This window comes from Neltuma alba, unplaced genomic scaffold (assembly GCF_004799145.2).
Source record: "Neltuma alba isolate B1F8T4 unplaced genomic scaffold, ASM479914v2 tig00010855_pilon, whole genome shotgun sequence".
NCBI lineage: Eukaryota > Viridiplantae > Streptophyta > Magnoliopsida > Fabales > Fabaceae > Neltuma > Neltuma alba.
The window spans coordinates 397,228-416,631 of record NW_021635649.1 but is presented as its reverse complement, the minus strand read 5'-3'; the positions used below and the strand labels follow the sequence as shown (position 1 = coordinate 416,631).

Here is a 19,404-nt window from a genome sequence, read left to right as displayed (position 1 = left end):
TGGCGTCATTTCGCTTGTGGAATTAATATCAGATTGGCCCCTTGGTCCTGCAGTGAGATTTCAGAATGTTTTGGGGGCTCTTTGAAATTTTTTGTCTTCTGCGGTCCTACAGTGAAATTTTCCCTAGAATGATTCCACAAGAAAATCACCGATATGCTTAGAAATGTTTAATTAATTTAATATACTATACACCCTCCATCGTAAGTGTAAATCATTTTTAACTAAAATGTGTGTCTAGAAAGTGAATACTTTTTTTAGTTCTGTTTATTAGAGTATATCATTATATTTTTTTCAGAGGAATGTATAACTTTAACCCCATTTATTATTATATTGATGTTATTCTCATAAAGTATAATTTATATTTTAAAAAATAAGGTGGAAAAGTTGTTAAATTTTTAAAATAAAGGTAATAAAAATTAAGGTTTTTCTTAATATATATGAAACATGTTGGAAGTAAATTATAAATAAGACCAAAGGAGTATATACTCCATTTGTTTCATTTTATAAAAGACATTTAACTAAATCACGTTGATAAAAAAAATTGGTTAAAATTGGTTAAATCAATGAATAGATAAAAATTGTAACTTCTTTCTTAAAAAAAACCTATATTTATGAAGGGAGAGAGAATAAGGAAATTACTAATAAAAAAAAAGAGTAGTGTGGAAGGAAATTACTAATAAATAAATAAAAAAGAGCATTGTGGAACCGTGGAAGAGAGAATACGTGGTGGAGGGAAACACAAGTAAAAGAGGAAATGATGCTTCAAGAGTGGTATGATAATAAATTTATTAATATTGAAATGAGAAATTAAATAGAGATCAAATGAAAAATAAACAAAGAAAATCTGAGACATCTCCTACATGTACCTTATGAATAAAACCATGTCACAAACGGTTTATATATAATGGAGTATTTATTTGGGTTTCACTCAATGTGGGGCAGGTTGCAACCACATCTGGCTTGTAATATTTGAAAAATGTGCTATTAGAACTTCTCGTCCTTTGGTCTAGTAATAGCCATAAATTATCCTATCAATTAATTAATTAGTGGAAAATCCAATATTGAAGGAGTTAGTTAAAGAATAATGAGTACTCTAAAAAACAAAAGTTAATTATGCATGGCTGTTTTTTTGTGGATTCGTGTTGTCAAGCACCTCTTTTGATATGTCTCAGTGCAATGTGTTGCGCATTGCATGCCTCAAACTTCTGTCCCCCCCTTTAATTGTTTGATACCTTCCCAGAATCTCACCTCCCTCGCATACTTTCACTTATTCCTTTGAATTTTTTTTTAATAATTATTAATTACGTACTACTCCAGTCTACAAGTCAACTACTACTGTTCTCTAAAAATTTATTTAAAACTCATTATATCAATTGATTTTTTAATATACTTCATCTTTGATCCTAAATATAAAAGTTAGTTAAAAATTTAATTTGGTCATAAATATAAGGCTCCAGTCTAATTTTTTTTCTCATATTTATTTTTTAAAAGTAGTCTCATCATGGTTATTACACGTTAAAATGCTTCTACTCTAGTACATGATTTGTAATGATATTTTATTAAAGATAATATATATTTATTACAAATCACTTTGCCTCCTATATTAGAATGACTATCTTGAAAATAAATAAATAAATATAAGAGATAAAGTAGATTGAGGTCTTATATTTAGGATCAAAACAAAAATCAAATGAGTTCTTATATTAAAGACCGGAGGTAGTAAGCTAAACAACAAAATTATGATATTGTTTTCAACCTACAAGAATAAAAACCAAAATTTAGTCACATTATAAACACTAACGATAATATTAACCCTTAAAAAAACGTGAAATTGATTAACTACAGTACAAAACTACATAGTTCAATCACTTTAAGCATGTGATGCGTATTGAAATGAAATCTAGGTCAAACAATTCTGTATAAATATATAGGTGTGCTCTAACAAACACGAAAGTTAGTCGTTAAAGAGTAAACAAAGAATATTATTAATATATAAATCCACGTTTTTGTGGACTTCATAATTAATGTATTAGATCTTGACCAAAAAAAAAAAATTGATGCAGATCTCTTGTACTAGCTCTGGTCCTAAGTATAAAAATTAATTAAAAATTAAATCTAGTCCTAAATATAAGATTATAATATATTGTATCTCTTAAATTTATAATGTTTTTTTCAAAATATCCCTATCGATTGTAAGGGGTCCCATCAAGAGATAATTCTAATATGAATGATTTAAAAGATTTAACACTTATTTGTTATAAATAATCAATTTAACTAATTTCATTAATTTTTTCAAATTAGTTGTATAATTCTTATATTAATTATGGGATTTACAGAGACTTGAGAGAGAGAAATCAAAAAGAGGAAGGAGACAAAAAGGAGGACTTGAACCATCGGATTGAAAAAATAGCTTTTTTAATTTTTCAAAAAATGTATAATCATTGTAACTTTCTTTACAATCTAATGGTTAATATTCCTTTCATCGAGGCAATTAAATGGAAATTTGCCGATTGAATATAATTTCAAAAGAAGAAGAAGGGAAAAATAGTTTTGTGTCTTATGCAAATAGCAATCTTGAATAGTTTATCGGTGCTAGTCTTGCTCAATTTGATTTAAGCTTGTGTTGCCTGTAAATCAGGCTTCAATGTGTCCTTTACCTCCTTGACTAGAGCATTGAAATCTAATCTTTTATGTATTGTTTCACCTTTTTTTTAATAAAATATTTTACTATTTAAAAAAAAAGCGTTAGGGTGCAATTTTGTTTTAAAATTTTTTACATAGGAATTACGGGTATTTAGAAGTTTTTTGAATCAATATTATACTGGAAGTATTTTTAAAAAAAGAAGTGCAATACCGTCGCTGGCCACTAAAAAATGTCAAAATTATTTTTTTCACAATTAAAATGATTTTTCTCATTTTAACATTTTTTTGCCAACATTTTTTAACACTTTCAAGATAATATAATATTGATTCAATAAAAAGTTTTAAATACCCACAATTCCTACGTCTAAACTTAGTCATTAATCAAAAGCGGGAACAAAAGAAAAAGGAAATCAGAGTAGTTAGGCGCCGCTCCACATGAAACCTCCCCAGTCTTCACCTCTTTTTGTGATCTCCGCATTTTATGGCCCTTTTCCATCCACTTTGCATTTTTTTTTAATGTTGAATTAACTTCAAATTCATAACAAAATCATTTTTGAAGAAAATAAAACTTTTGTATTACGTTTTTACCAATATTTTATGATTTTATTCATTTTATTTTCGCTCATTTTTCTATCTCTCTGTTATATTATTTCCTCTTTATATCTTTTATTTTACCAAATATTAACGTGCCAAATCTTCAAGGTGTTTAATCAAATTACCTTTTCTATATAAAAGAAGAGAGAAAAAAGCAAAATAAATAAATAAATAAGCAATTGAGATTGTAAGACAATGAGGGACGAGGGTTCTTATCCACCATTCCTTTTGGTTTTGCTTTGAAATTGTAAGATAAATGTAAGAGGCAGCTGAAGGGTTTATTTTGATATGTAAGACTTTCATTAATTTAGTTTCTCTTGAAAATTTGTAATCTTTTCTTAATTTATTCTTATCCATTACACATTTTAAAGAAATAATTTTATTAATGGGTAGTTTCAATAGAATCAATTAAAATGGATATTTTAGAAAAATGATATACATTTTTTTGTATGAAAAACTGATTTGATTATTTTTTTAAATTTTTATGAATTAATTACCTTGAAGGCATAAGAAAATAATATAGACTAAGGCTTCGCTCGAAACCAGGATTTAAAACACTTATAAGTGTATTTTAGATAAGTCAAAATAAAATTTTTCTCACCTAATTAACTCGTATTTTATAAATTATAATTAAAAAATTATTCATAAATCATTCTAAATAAGTTCTAATCTTTCGTGGTTTATTTTAGCTTATCTGCAGAGATTTCATGGGGATATCATTGACTTTAGCCTTTGTACAATTTTATGACGTGGAATTTTTTTTAATAAGAAAAAAGACAAACGACAAAGCATAGTTCTACATTGATTTTTTTTGTTTTCAAGAACCAACATAGGAAGTTAAGGTTTCTAATTAAAATTAATGATAATATTTATCTACATTTAAATCCAACTGAAATATCAAAATCTAAAATTAAGCCTATACTTTAAATAAATTCCTTAGGAATTTATAAATACTGTTAAAAGTCTAGAATATCCTCTATAATTGTGATATGAGTTGTTACTATGTTTGTCTCCCTCAAATTCTTTTCCTGATTTTTTTGTCAGATTTTGTTGAATTTTCAAAATACTAAATTTTTAATAGATGGTAGGAGATTACAACACAGTTCTCGATTTACATTGATAATTACTCCAACACCTTCATCAATATTAATGGTCCATCCTCCATATACTTAATAATGTATATACATATAATTTTTTTCATTAAACACATACATTGTTTTAATACATGTACATTTTAAGAGTGAAACACTTATTCAAGCAACAACTTTTTACAGATCTTTTAGGGTGCATGAGTAATTACTAATATGGATTGAGATCAATGTTATAATTTATTATTTTTATATTTTAAGAAAAGAATTTGTGAGGAAGAAAAATATATATAAAAGTAACATCTCATATCTTGATTACAGAGACGCTCTGGTTTTTATCTGTTTTAGATATTGTTGGATTAGTATCTGTGTTATCTTTTTGTAATGTTTTTCTGTTTTGAGACTTCACACCTCCAATTTGGTCCTGATCAAGGATTAATTGATGGTTTTACATGTATCATTTTATCGTTTTATTAATTTATAAATTGACTTTTTTCAAAAAAAAAATCCAAGGGAAATTATTACACATGCTCGCATCAGAATTTAAGCATAATTATAGAAATTTATTTTATTACCTTTAACGAATTCAGTCAATTTTTTTATTTACATATAATTCGGTTAGTTATATATCATTTAAAAAAAGAAGAAAGTGATTATAAAAATTTTGAATAATTAAATAGGTAATCTGGCTACCTAGAATGAAGAAGTGGAAGCTGAAAACCAGTCAACTCGTAATCTATTTTGAATTTTGAATACGAAACAGTGCCACCCGCGTGATTTGCATGGCCATGGCCTTCCCCATCAACGTACACCTAGCCTCAACGCTCTCAAGAAAGTGACACTATTCCACCTTTAGTACAAGTTTTTATTTTGGTATAACCATTCTTAGTAAGATGACTGTAATAAGCTAGATGAGCAACAATCACATTTAAAATCTCAATAAATCAATTTAGGGTTAACATCAATTTTTAGTTCTTCAAATTTTATCGCATTTTTTATTTTCATCTCTAAAATTTAAAATAGGTGTTTTATTTTGTCCTTAAAACCTGCACTGTTTCATAAACTAAAAATCTTCATGCATACTAAAATGTGGTCAAATTTTAGTAGCTAAAAATAGTATTAACTTATCGATTTATTTAATGGTGCTCGCTTCATGGATCAAATTAATCAGGCCAAGCCTGTAGACTTTTAAGTCAGATTTTAAACTCAAAAGCCTAGCATTTTTACCTTAAAGGGCCTCTAAATAAGTTTTATGCATGACCATTTGTTAAATAGGTCAAATCGACCAAGCTCCAATTAGGTCAGCCTGTAAATTTCTGATAAGAGCCTAGCTTATTTTAATATCTACCTAAAATATTAACACTAGTTCATTCTCTCTTCCCTAATTTGTATTGTTCACTTAAGCATAATAATTGTTACAAGTTTATTTTAATAATAACCAAATGAAATAATATTAATCTGCATAAGAGGAGTATATTGTCCCAATTTTTACTGAAAAAGTAAAAGGGATAAAATGCAGTTTTTACCTGCACTGTCATTTGTTGTGCGGATTGATTTTAGAAAAGTATATCTCCTTAGTTTAATGGAGGCTTTTGAATAAGCTTGAAGAGTTATATACATAATTGAAAGCATATATTTTTAAACCTATTTAAAGACTAGTATTTTAAATAAGTCTTTAAAAAGACTTCAGGCTTTTTGAAGGCTCAAGTTTGAGTCTAAAAAAAAAAAAGCCTACATATATGCTTAGGTTTAAGTTTCAAATTTTTGTTGGAAGCTTAGGACTATTTGATAAAAGCTTAGCTTAGCCTATCTTATCTCCACTGCTATCCGTAGTCCAAATTTTATTGATGAGATTTTGGTCAAATTGTGCATGTTTTATTTTGCTCGATTGCAATTTTGTTTACACATAAATTCAACAAATATATTCATATTTGTTCCCTTAAAACATTATCCACTATGAAAAGTGATTCGTGAACTAACCAACAAATTTAAAAGTAAAAAAATCCACTCCACGTTTGGCAGCTAAACAGGTCAAAGTAGTTAAATAACAAGTCAACAACAACGTACAGCAGTACTATACTACTTTAAAAAAATTAAAAACGTGTTAAATAATTTGGTTTTATGCGATTTTTTTAAAGTATATAATTTCTTAGTTATATTATTAAAAAACTCCAGTTCATTTCTCGTGCTCAACTTCGTATAATAAAATATAAAAAAAATTCCAAAAAAATAACTGTTGAATTTTAAAATACCAAATCAAAAATTACTACAAAAATATATTGTTATTTACTTTTTGAGTGGAATCATTTTTTTATAAGTTTAGTAACCGATATTAATTTAGAATTTTAAAATTCAACAGTTATTTTTTAGGATTTTCTCTAAAATCCATCGATCGGCTCATTTCTAATTCACTTTTACTAATGAAATATGAAAGTTTGATCCTATCCATTAATAAAACCCTGAAAGTGTAGAACCACTCTGGAAGTTACGCGGCGCCAGGAGACTATCGTTTTCCATACTTCTCTCTTTCTCTCTCTCTCTATATCTCATACTCTCTCTCCTCTCGTAACATACAGAACGCCCCGATGATCACCATTTGTTGTCACCCACTAAATTAATTTAATTTAATTACCCAAGTATTATTTACTGTCTATGCCATTTCGTTTCTATATAAATCTTCAGTATCTTCCCGTTCCCACCGCCCCTCCCCCATTGAATTTGATTAGCAAATTCAGCTTCAATTCTTACAGCAACAACACAATAATGTCTTCTGATCTCTCTGTTATCCTTCCTCGTGTTCTTATCGTTTCTAGACGTAGTGTTCGCAAGAACAAGTTCGTCGATTTCGTGGGTTCGTTTCCTTTTTCCTCTCTATTTCTAGCTTTCTTTATCATTATAATGCCAAGATTCATGCATGTGGATATGTATTCCGGTTAAGGGCTTAATTCTTACATTCAGATCACGAATTTAAAACCCCAATTGTTAGAATGATTTCTTATGCCTGGGTTTTTGAGCGAATGTTCATTTTTCTCTTTTCATTGAATTTGTTGTTCGTCTGATTTTCAGGGGAGTATCATCTTGATCTTATAGTGGGGTATGGTGCGGTACCCGTGATTGTGCCTCGTGTTTCTGGGGTTCACATGCTGTTAGATAGCTTCGAGCCCATTCATGGCGTGCTTCTCTGTGAAGGGGAAGACATAGACCCATCTTGGTACGAAGAAGACACATCAGGTCTTTCACAGGAGGAACTTGAAGAGATCAGAAGGCTTCATGCCAGTGATACAGCAATTGATAAAGAAAAAGATTCAATTGAGCTGAGACTTGCTAAGCTATGCCTTGAGAGGAACATTCCCTACATGGGAATTTGCAGGGGATCACAGGTCCTTAATGTTGCATGTGGGGGTACCCTTTTTCAGGACATAGGAAAAGAGCTTTCTAGGAAGTGTCCTGAAAGCCAGAGAGTGGTACACATAAACTATGATGACTATGATGGCCATAGGCATAAGGTGAAAATAGTGGAAAACACACCTCTGCATAACTGGTTTAAGGATTCTTTGGAAGAAGATAAAATGGAGATTCTGGTTAATAGTTATCATCATCAGGGGGTTAAGAGACTGGCACAACGATTTTTTCCGATGGCTTTTGCCCCAGATGGTTTGATTGAAGGGTTTTATGACCCAGATGCTTATAACCCTGAAGAGGGGAAGTTCATTATGGGATTACAGTTTCATCCTGAGAGAATGAGGAAGCCTGATTCTGATGAATTTGATTACCCTGGATGCCCATTTGCTTATAAGGTTTGAATCTGATATACTCTTTAGTTTTAGCTGTAAATTTGATCTGTCACATTAAAATCAATTGACAGGGTGATTACTGATGGAGATTTTTTTTTTTTTTTTTTTAAACTGCAGGAATTTGTGAAGGCAGTGATTGCTTACCAGAAGAAGTTGAATAGTATAACATGTGTGCAAAGGCCTGTAAAGCTTAACAAGGAGATGGAAAACAAGAGGAAGATCATAGTAAGAAGTTTCTCACTTGCCAAAGATATGTACGCCACAGGCAGAGGAATGAACCCTTCCAAGGCGTCTGAACTTGAAGCTGGAGCAGATTTCCTTGAGGTATGAACCTTTTGACAATATTCACAACTTGTTTGTTTTTCCTCTTTGTTTGATCTGCGTCCCGAAGGATTTTCCTCTTGGATTTCATACAGAAACTTACCTCAGATGCATTAGTAGATCTGAACCCCAGATTCATGAAATAAGCAAGACCTCTTGCATGTTTAGTTTTTCTCTTTAAAATCATATAATGTTATTTTCTCTTCCACTAAAGATCCAAATGCAGGCTTTAATACCATCTTAATTGTTGTTAAATGCTGAGATATGAGACTTAACACTCAGGCACTTGTATTATAACATGACGAGATATCCAGTGATTATGCTGTGTTTAGAACCACATTGGGATTATTATTTTCCAAAATCACGTTTTGACGGAAACAGTAGTCTTGTTGCTTTTTCCAAAACCGAGTCCTCGCACTTTCAAAAGTGATTCCAAACACATTCAAAAAGCTCTTTTATAAGTGTAAAGAACCCCTTCAGAAACCATAAAAACATAACATAGCATGCCTATGATTTTCAGGGATTTTCTGTTGTGACATTAATTTATGTTTGCATCGGTTACTATGCAGTCAAACACAGCGTTGAGTGTACAGCAAGAGAAGAGGTTAAAGCAGATGGGGGCAACAGTTAGAAATGCTGGGTCATACATTGAGAGGCTGAAACTGAATGAAGAAAGGGAGAGAATGGCAAGAAATGTGATGGCAAAAATGACGGTGGAACAGTTATCTGAGCTCTTGACCTTTTATCACACGATGGGTCAAATATGTTCTGAGGTGTTGGAAAAGAAGTTTCATGAACTTGTGGTCAGCAATAATGACTTTGTTGGGTCATAGCCTTTTTTCCTTTTCTCTCTCTTGTTCCTTTGTCTTTGGGTGGCCATGCAAAGTAGGATCTATGGGACTCACGAGTATCTTGTTGTATCATAGGGTCCCAGCATGGTTTCTTCTGTTGTACATCTTTCACTCTTTTTCCTCTCAATGAAAGTGATGTTTGTTAGGGATACCCCTTTCTCTCTCTCTCACGCTCCTTCCTTTATGTTTCAAGCTGATCTGTTCATGGAACTTTGCCCTTAGTAACAGTTTCATTTTAAAAGAAACCAACAGGTGTCAACATGACAGACAAAAGTAGTATGGCATCCTTTCCAAGAATGGAATATTCTAATGTGAATCTTTTATGAATGTGTGGTCTCAAAGATGGACTGCTTATGGTGAGACCCCACACAAGGAGTTGGGACCCTGCCCACCCCTTTGTGTCTTGTTCTTTCCTATATAGGATAATGCCTTCGCTGGATGGGATTCAATCTTCTTTTTTTTTTTTTAAATGAAAAACTGAATATCGTACCTCAGAAAAAAGGAATACAAGAGCTCAAAGCTTATCTTTCATCAACTTCCTGTTGACTAAGAGGGGGAGGGTGGGATTCAATCTTAGATTCTTGTTTTTTTTTTTTTTTTGGCAAAAAAAGATGGTTGTTAAGATATAATGAAAATCCGTATATGGTAAAATTTACTTATATTTCTCGCTAAATATATTAATGCATGGATGGTGTTACAAAAGAAAAAAGGTTGTTAAAAGATTAGGAGTTCTATCTCACTATATATATATATATATATATATATATATAAGTAGGTGTGTATTTCCATATACAACAAGAGGTCTTATTAATTACATGGAATTAGCAACGTTGCAACGTGAATCGCACGAAATCATTGAACTCTATCCGTCACTAAATCTTTAGATAAATTATTAACTAAAAGTCCTATTCAATAACATCATTAAATATGCTCTCTAAGTTTTCCTCTATTCCTTGTCACAAGACTTCAAACCTTTTGATCTATTCCTTCGCTGCCGCATCTAATGGCCTTCTATGTGTATTTACATATGTATGAAAAAAAAAAAAAACTATTCATTAATAGGTACTTGACTGGACCCTTATTAGGACACTCCATAGACATGCAAAAATTGGTTCCAAAAATAATGATTAAGTGATTATTGATTAATTGATCAATTTCTCAATGGAAAACTCTGTCAACATAAATTGCTCATCCAAGAACATTGGACATAGTAACATTCTGATATGATGAAATATGAAGGCTTTGAAGAATTGTAATATATTCTATAACATGAATATATCGAAAAAAACAAAGGATTAAGTCCCATTTTTTTGGGCATTTAATATTTTTGCTTAATTGGCATAATTATTTGACTCAACGCAAGAAGCTCTGTTTTAGTCTAAAAACATATCTGCTTCAACTCTCAATGACGCATATCATCATCAGCTATATCAATTTGTCTACCTCTGCATATTATGTTTGGTGCAGGTGAGAGCCAGATTATTGCATAAATTGTTAATATTATAATATGTTCACTTCCCTTCATCAAGTTTTACACAATTGTTCATCAAATAAGTTTCATTGATAAAGATTAGGTTCTGTCAGGTGTCCTGTTTTGAAGGAAGAAAGCCTTCACTTTCAGAGCAGCAATTCATGAATTAGAATGGTCAGCTTGAGAAGGTGATCATGGCTGTAACTTTCTCAAAATCAATCTGCAGAAGCACGTGCTTTGGGATGTTAACTTCAAAAGCCGAACCTTTCAATTTCAGCCCATGAAGTATGGGCCTAGCCCAATACGATGCTCAGCTATGCTCCATAGTAAGGTGGTAGATGGGCTGGGCTGAGTTCCACTTAAAAACTTTTGCACTGAAAGCTTAGTGCATATCATCAATATAACACTAAAATCTCTTCTCCCAAGCTAACCTCACCACTCTAGCTCCGTTGGGGCTCGAGAAAATACTACTCATAAGGAAAATATGACTCGAACCCCAAACAAAAAAGAATGCATCGGGCTTTGTTTGAGCCCATGGCTTCGTTTTTTTTTTTTTTTTATAGTTAAAACAAATATCCTTCTATTGAAAGTAATCTTCTTCAAGGTATTGTTGGACACTAAATGTAAGCACTTCTTCCAGTGAGAATTTGAACTTTGATTCACCTCATTGTGAAAAACTAACCCTTTCTGTTAGACCCAATCCTGTTAGTAGCCCATGGCTTTGTTAATAACGTATGGGACTTCGTGTTTTGTAGGCCTTTTTGTTTTTTCCCTGTTCACTCATGAGGCTTCGTGTTTTGCAAATATGTTTCTTTCTCTTCATTCATGAGGCTTCGTGTTTCGTAAGCCTGTCTCCTTCTCTCCACTTTTCTTCCTCAATTGTTCAAATTTCATATTTCAAATTCCCACATTTTTCTTTCATATTGGATGTCACCCTTTGTCTCTCTTTTCCATATATCTTCCCAACCTTTACCACTTCTTCTTCATCTTCTTCTTCATCATTTATATGTTGCTTTTCTTTTATCCACTCACTCCCCCTTTGCAACCTTTGGTTTCAAGGAATTGTTTGACTTCATGATATTTGTTTGGTATTAAAGGCGTGAACCGTTTAATTGGTTGGAATCAAAATAAAATGATTCCTAATACAAAATTATACGATTTTAGTGTATCAAATAAGAAAAAGCATGTAATGATACATTGTTGCCATGATTACGAGATTTCTTTTGATGTGAAAGATGTGAGTTGCGTTGTTGATTGAAAGAAATTAAGATGAAATGCATGAATAGAAAATGGTTGTAGATAGTGGAACTGAACTTGAGAAGACTTCAACCAATATATAAAAAGCTTTTATGTATTTCTCAACACAATTAACAGCTCTGGATTATCACCACACAAGTTCATCTTGAAAATTAGAGTACATATCATGTTCTTATTATTCTATCCTCTGTAATGAAAATCAATAAAAGTCAAGGACAATCTCTATATCATGTTGCATTCTACTTGTCAAAACTAATCTTTACTCGTGATCAATTTTGTATTGCATTTTCTAGAGTTAAATGCATGGATTATCTCAAAATAGTTTTACCTGCATCTAGGAACGGGACAAAGAAGACTACAACTAATGCTATGTATAAAGAGATTTTTAGCAATGTACAAGGTTAAATTGTGATGTGAAGTGAAGTTGCTGATTGGTTGTATACATACTGCATTTATGATCCGTAGTGTGTCCAACTTTATTGTAACGTGAGGTTAAGCTGCTTCAAGCGAAAGTTAAATTTGTTACATCTTTTTTCACGTAGGATAAATGTATTCCTGAAGATGACATTTCCCGTACAGCGCGCGAGGATGGTGGAGCTAATTTGGGATAGCATTAATGAGCATCGAAAGTCAGTAGGAAGAACAAAAAGCTAGCTGTATAAAAACAACATGTTTGATGTGGATTTTGGGGTAACCATTTTTTTCAAAGTCACCTTGAAATCGAAGTAACTTTTTCTAACTTTTCAATTTTGACTTTTAGTTTTTTTTCTCAGGATTAGTCCAACTGTACTAATTTGGTACATTGAAATCGAGTAGCATTTTTATAGTTTTTTTTAAAATAATTTTCCTAAAAAAAATAATATGTGTAAATGCTGAGGAAAAAATATACTTGAAGAGCTAAATCTAAGGGCTTTATCTTTGCCAAACAAAATTGTGGGAGAGGATATTAAGAAAAATAATTATGGTATTTTAGGAAAAAAACATGTCATATTTTTTATAATTAACTAACTTACCTAACTTCCTTAATCTAATCAAATTAATTAAATAGATCTTATATTAAGGACCGGAAAAGTATATCAAATACTAAATGCTTCGTTTATTCTAATTTCTCATTCTACGGAGAGCAATGATCCACGTTCTATTTTGTGATCTATCTTATAGTTTTATTTATAATTTTCTTATCGCAATAAATGTTAGCATTATATATTTCAATCTTCGTCGCAAAAATTTAACGTATTCATCATTCGGTTCTCAAAGGAACTAATGAGAATGGTCAAGTCATTTCTAGTATTTCAAATGTCCATCCTTGTTGAAACCAGATTCTTCCGCTTCAATGCCCAACGTTTAAGACGAGATAGGGAAGGTTGGACCCCACACTAAATAGAGTGTGCCTCCATTTAATTTGGTTCGTTTTAATGATGGCTTGTAACAGTTGAGTGAAAACTAACTAGGCCAGAGGAGGTTGACAATAATGCAACTAAATAGTGGCAGGCCGACATATAAGGAACCATGAAATATGCAAGGTGGCAAAAAAAACACTGGAGTATGCAAAATCTTAAAATAACCTTGTGAAATGAATTATTATATGAAGTTTTTAAGAAGGGTTAAGTAAGAATTTTCACTGAGCTGAACAGCCAAAAGTTTTTATTTTCTGCGAATTTATCTCATAAGTTTAAAATTCTAATAATATTGTTCCCGATCATTAAAAATTTTAGTAGTCAATATTATTATTTTAATGGTCAATATTAGTAATATTAACAATTAATATTTTTAACGGCATTAGACAACACTACTATGATTTTAAATTTTTAGGGCAAACTTGCATCCTCAAAAAACGTTTTTAGGTACCTAGAGTTGCTGAGTAAAAGCTTTCAAAAGAAATTTTTACCATAACTCTTTCAAGAACCACTCGTCATATTTTATTTATAAGGGAGAGAGAAATTTTTGTTTTGTCATATTTATAGGGCAAAAAGAAAAATTTTTCTTTTTAAACTTTATTTATTATTTTATTGATTTTGTTCTCATAAAATATAATATATATTAAATAGAAGTAAAGTTAAAAAATTATTAAATTTTAAGACAATATTAATGGAGATTAAAGTTTTTTTATTTGTGTAAAACACATTGAAAATGACTTATTTATAAGACTAAATTAATATTTTGGAATTAACTTTTTCTTTTGTTAAACAAAATAAGTGCCCTGGTATGAAAAACATTATCCATCCGCCATTGATTGGTGGAGAGTTGCTGGCCATTGCCATGGAAGAAGTTCCAACCATCGGTTACTGTTGATTGGCGTCGGCATTGGAGAATTTTTTGGGGTTAAGACGGTCAAGGCAAGATTTAATATCGAGTACATGGTCTTTGGGTTATCAAAAAACTATATTACTATTGGGCCACTAAATCCTATTAATAGTATCATGCAAAATATTACATAAGAATAAGGGAAAATTTTAACAAAAGACCGTAGTTGGCAATTAATTTCAAACAATCTCCAAAAAATTCTGAAATTTCACTAAAGGACCCAAAAAGTAAATTGAAATTAATTGCACAATCTATTTTACGAAAATGCTCTATGAAATCTGATGTGCTAAAAAGGAAGAAGAAAGAGAGAAAAGGGAGAACTTAGAGTTAGTTGTTTTATACCCATGCAGTGATGAATGGAGGTGATCAACGAGAATGAGCTGAGAAAATACAGTACGGTCAATCTGAAGGTGCATCCATCGACCGTCTGTGGGAAGTCACTGTCAGTGTTGGTGGAACTAACAAAAACCATAACTCTGTCTTACGTTGTGACGTCATGATCATCTCTGGTGCTTGGTGTGTGAGGTAAAATGTTTTTTTCCAAAATTTTTGTTCTGTTGAGCTGACTTGTTGAGTATAGTTGGGTTGTGATGGTTGAATAATGTAGAAGTGAGTGTTTAAATGCATCGGTAAGTAGGTAGTGAGGGAGGAAAAATCTAATGACGCTTTTAAGTTTAAAAAGAGATTGTTATCATCTTCTTGTTTGAATTTAATAAACATGAGGTGTTAGTGATTTTTGAAAAATATGTAAAAATGGGTGAACACTAACTGTAATGTGTTGTTGAAGGAACTTGGGGGGGAGAACTGGAAGGGAAATGGGTAATTGTGCTGAAATGGATGATATGAAAGCTAAATGTACAAAGAAAAAGTAACTTGAAGTTGTGAAAATATATATTCAGATTGTAAATTTACAAATTAGAGTTGTAGAGGAAAATAGCAATTTAATGTTGTGAAAACCTGTATTTCTGTTGCAAAATCATAAATTCCTGTCGTTAACGTATACTGTCTATTATTATTGAAAGTTGATAGTTGAATAATGTGCAGTAATAGATTATAAATGGCTACTCGTGATGGGAAACAATTATTTTGCATCTTCCATGTGAGAGGGGAATTTGTGAAAGACCTTAGAAGGAAAATTGGTATATGAAGAGGTTATTATAAGTAGAAGATTGATCAGAGAATAGATGATATATAAAGAACAACAAAGCATGATAGCAGATGATGTTTGGCCAAGCAGTGGTCAATATAAAATGAAGTACACAGTTAGTTTTGACAAGAAAACATTTTTGGATCTTGTGAATGATATTGGAGTAGGACAATTAACTGAGTACAATAATAACAGTGAGCATATTTATGTTTGCAATAATGAAAAAGATTGGAGACAAGTGTCACAATTGGACAGTGTACAGGAGTAAGTGGACATGTTTATTTAGATTTTTCATATATGATAAGAGATTGGTATAACTTTCATAAATTGAATTGTAAAACTCAGAACTTGTCTTTGTGGTAATATATATGTATATGTGGATGATTGGTTTTCACTCTCAGCTCAAGAAAAAATTTGTGGTACACTTATGATCCTAATCGAGACACATAACATTCCTAGGCCAGATTCCCTTCGATATGAATAATACTCGTCAATTATCTTTCTACAACTACTATTGACTACTTGCCATCCTGAAAGGTCTAGAGTTAGGATGATTGAATAACAATTTCAGCACTGCAAGTTTTTCTGTATGGGTTATATGATGTTTTTTAGGGAATACTTTGAGTTCATAGATTTTGCGTCTTGCAAAAAGAAACTTTTTTCTTTGTTAATTTTTTATTATTGTCAATGTTTAGACAATTTTTATTTATTTTCTTCGTATAGTTTTTAGTATGAATTTTTACACTCTAAACACATTTGATTTTGAAATTCTAAAAAAGTCCTAAAATAATATATATATATATATATATATATGTGGAATTTCACTGGCTTGTCCTAATTACGTGTCCCGTCTCGAATGAGAGGGAACATGAGATGGAAGGCTATCTCTCTCAATTTTCAGGATAGGATATAGGTCCCGTCTCATGAACACTCCCAGCATCTAGTTCTACTATCGTTTGCAATATTAATGATTTATGTCATGAATTTGGTGGTAATGTTGGTTTTCAGCCAAGGAATGATTCTACTAAAAATACTTGGCTTGCTATCAAAGTCTATTGATCCTAGGATTAGTGCTTTTAAAGTAGGAGTTGTTAAAACTTAAATCTATGGTTTGGTCACTAGAGATCTGTAACTTTTTTGTGCCTATGATGCTTTGTATCAAGTTATGGGCAACTTGGGTGTTTTAAGAAAACAGGAGAGTAGGAGATTTTTTGCTCTGTGTATGTTTATTATGGATGGCTACAATTGGCTATTTTTCTCTATGTTCTATGGTTTACAAAGGTCTTCAGAATGTTTCTACGTCTCTTGATGAAAGGGAGAGTTTTAAGGCTGCAATTAGAAAAGTAGCTTTGATGTATAAGGGTGTGGGCTGGATAGAGCAAGTTGTAAGATAATCACCCCTTCCAACCATTGACATGGTGTGTTTCTCATAGGAAATTAGTCATTGCAATGCAAAGTTGCAAAGCATGGAGTTGAAATTTCTTTTGCCTATTTACCTTTTGCATGTTCTGTACTTTGAGAAGACATGGGGATGGGAGAATTTTCACTCTCTGCATAGACATGATAAATGAGTGCAAATGGCTCTATTCTGTTGTGTTGTTCCATGTTCAAGACGCTGCATGGGTTATCAGATTGTTTCATCTTCTCTCGTTGAAAGAGAGTTTTAATGTTGCAATTAGGAAGGCAACTTTGGCATATAAGGACTTGGCTCCATGAAGCAAAACAACCATCCCGTCCAGCCACTTTCATGATTAGTTTCTCATAACAATTGGGGCAAAGTAGAGTGGAAGTGCAAAGCATGGAGCGGAGTTTTCTTTCATCTAATTGTTTTGTTGTTTTTATTTTTTTAGGTTTTGTTTGGGTTGATGGACTGTGATGTTTAGATGATTTTGTTGTGGACAAGTTCTTACTTGTTTACCAACAAGTGTTGGTCCAAGTAGAAAGGATTTTGGCACTTTAAATATCATGTTTTGGATTCGATCTTCGGGGCGGTATGTATAAAAAAATACTGTTGGGAGGGATCCCCACTACAGCGCCTGACAGTACCCCGAGAGATTAATTTCTTACCATTCGGGTGGGAGGATACTCTAGGCAACCAAAAAAAAAAGTTCTTACTTGTTTTGGTTTAATCAACAGTATGAATCTCTTTTGAAAAAAAATATTAATTATTTGTAACAAATGAGTACCGTCTTTCCTAAAATACCATTGTTAATCATGTGTATTAGAATAGAAATCTTTTAACATGTACAATTTCCATGAAAACTATTTAGAAAAATAAATAAATATAAAAGATAAAATAGATTGGAATTTTATATTTAAAGCCAAATTAAATCTCAAATTATCTCTTTTATTTAGACCAAAGGTAGTATGAAATAACAAATTTATAAATAACTACTCTTTTGAAATTCAGTTTCTAAACTTTTAAATGTTAGTATATAAATAACTACTCATGTTTTATACTCCCGTCATTTTTTTATGAGAAATAATTTCTTTTATAGAAGTGTTTCTAAATATAAGAAGTGAATTCTTTTTATCTGAAATTTTAAACTGATCTTTTTATCTCTTTATAATAAATTTTCAGCCGCACGATTTTATAAACAATGATATAATTAAAAATATATATCAAACAAATTTATTAGTCTTAACTAACTATGATTAATATTTTAAGCCGCATGATTTTAGATTTTAGTAGCTCTTTCTTTTTTTTAAAAAAAAAAGAGGAGTAAGTGCTATCTTAAGGGGGTGTTTGGGTATCGTTCCAAATCATGGTTTGGAAAAAAATTGTCCAAACACCCATCAAAAATCAATAACCATGGTTTTGACCTAAAAATCATGGTTTTGTGAGAAGCATTTTGCATCTGCTTCTGGAAAAAAAATGAGAGAGTGTCAGCTGGTTTTAGGGAGAAGTATTTTGACCAGACACATATACCCCTTCGGTCCTTCACTGTTCAGAGGTAGTATATTGTCTTTGGTCATTCACTATTCAGAGATAGTATATTGTTTTTTTTTTTACTACGTTGTTATTTATTGTTTTTTCCATTTTTTATTTATTTCTTTTCTGTTTACAAAAAATTATTCATTTTTTTCAAAAATATTTTAATCTTATATTTTATATTAAAGATGAGATGAGAGGTAGTGTGTTATAAAAACCAGTTATGAAAAAATGTTATAGAATTTTATGTTTAAAATCTTTAAAGCAAATTAATATTTTTTTTGTTAGAAAAAATAATCATTTTTTTATAAACATATTTAATCTTATAATTTATAAATATATATACACATATTAATTATTTATTAATTATATTATCTTATATATTATTAATTATGTTAGTAAAAATTATTTTATTAACAATTTTATTCCTTTAAATTAAAATATATTATAAAATTTATCCCTTAATATAATTATCATATTAACTTATGCTTTTTTTAGTAATTTACACATGTAAAAAGTGCTTCTGATAACAACTATCCAAACACTCTTACTTTTCAAAATCACTTTTTCACAAAATTTATTTTTCACAAAATCTATTCTTCAAAAGTTATTTTTCAAACTATTGTTTGGTTCCATCTAAACAACCTCTAAATTTCTAAGTTTTAAAACGGCTACCCTAGGGACCACTTTTTTCTTTAGGCCGCCGACAACTTGTAAACTTAGAACCCATATATACTTAATTTGAGTTATATTATTTTTATCATTGAAAGTTTTTTAGGGGTAGGTGTAATAATTTTCCTACTGTTAATGGAAATAGACTTGATTCTAATCCCGATCTGACATTTAACAGACTTTTTTCAAGGGCGCCAAAGTCAAACTACATATTTAAGCCGCCTTACCAACTAATATATTTGGTTTCAACTAATTTCATTAAATAATTACTGTAATTTACCGTAACAACATTATACATATATTTTTCTGATCCTATTTATAAATCACTTT

General features: G+C 30.9%; 1 protein-coding gene across 1 annotated transcript; it reads left to right on the top strand.

Annotated features, from left to right (window-relative positions):
• Positions 1–7,044: 7,044 nt before the first annotated feature.
• On the top strand, positions 7,045–9,430 carry LOC114759472 (putative glutamine amidotransferase GAT1_2.1). The gene is made up of 4 exons (XM_028948650.1): positions 7,045–7,176; positions 7,392–8,122; positions 8,237–8,443; positions 9,010–9,430. Exons 1-4 carry the CDS (start codon positions 7,089–7,091, stop codon positions 9,271–9,273), a joined length of 1,290 nt encoding a protein of 429 aa, XP_028804483.1. The 5' UTR covers positions 7,045–7,088; the 3' UTR covers positions 9,274–9,430.
• Positions 9,431–19,404: the final 9,974 nt, after the last annotated feature.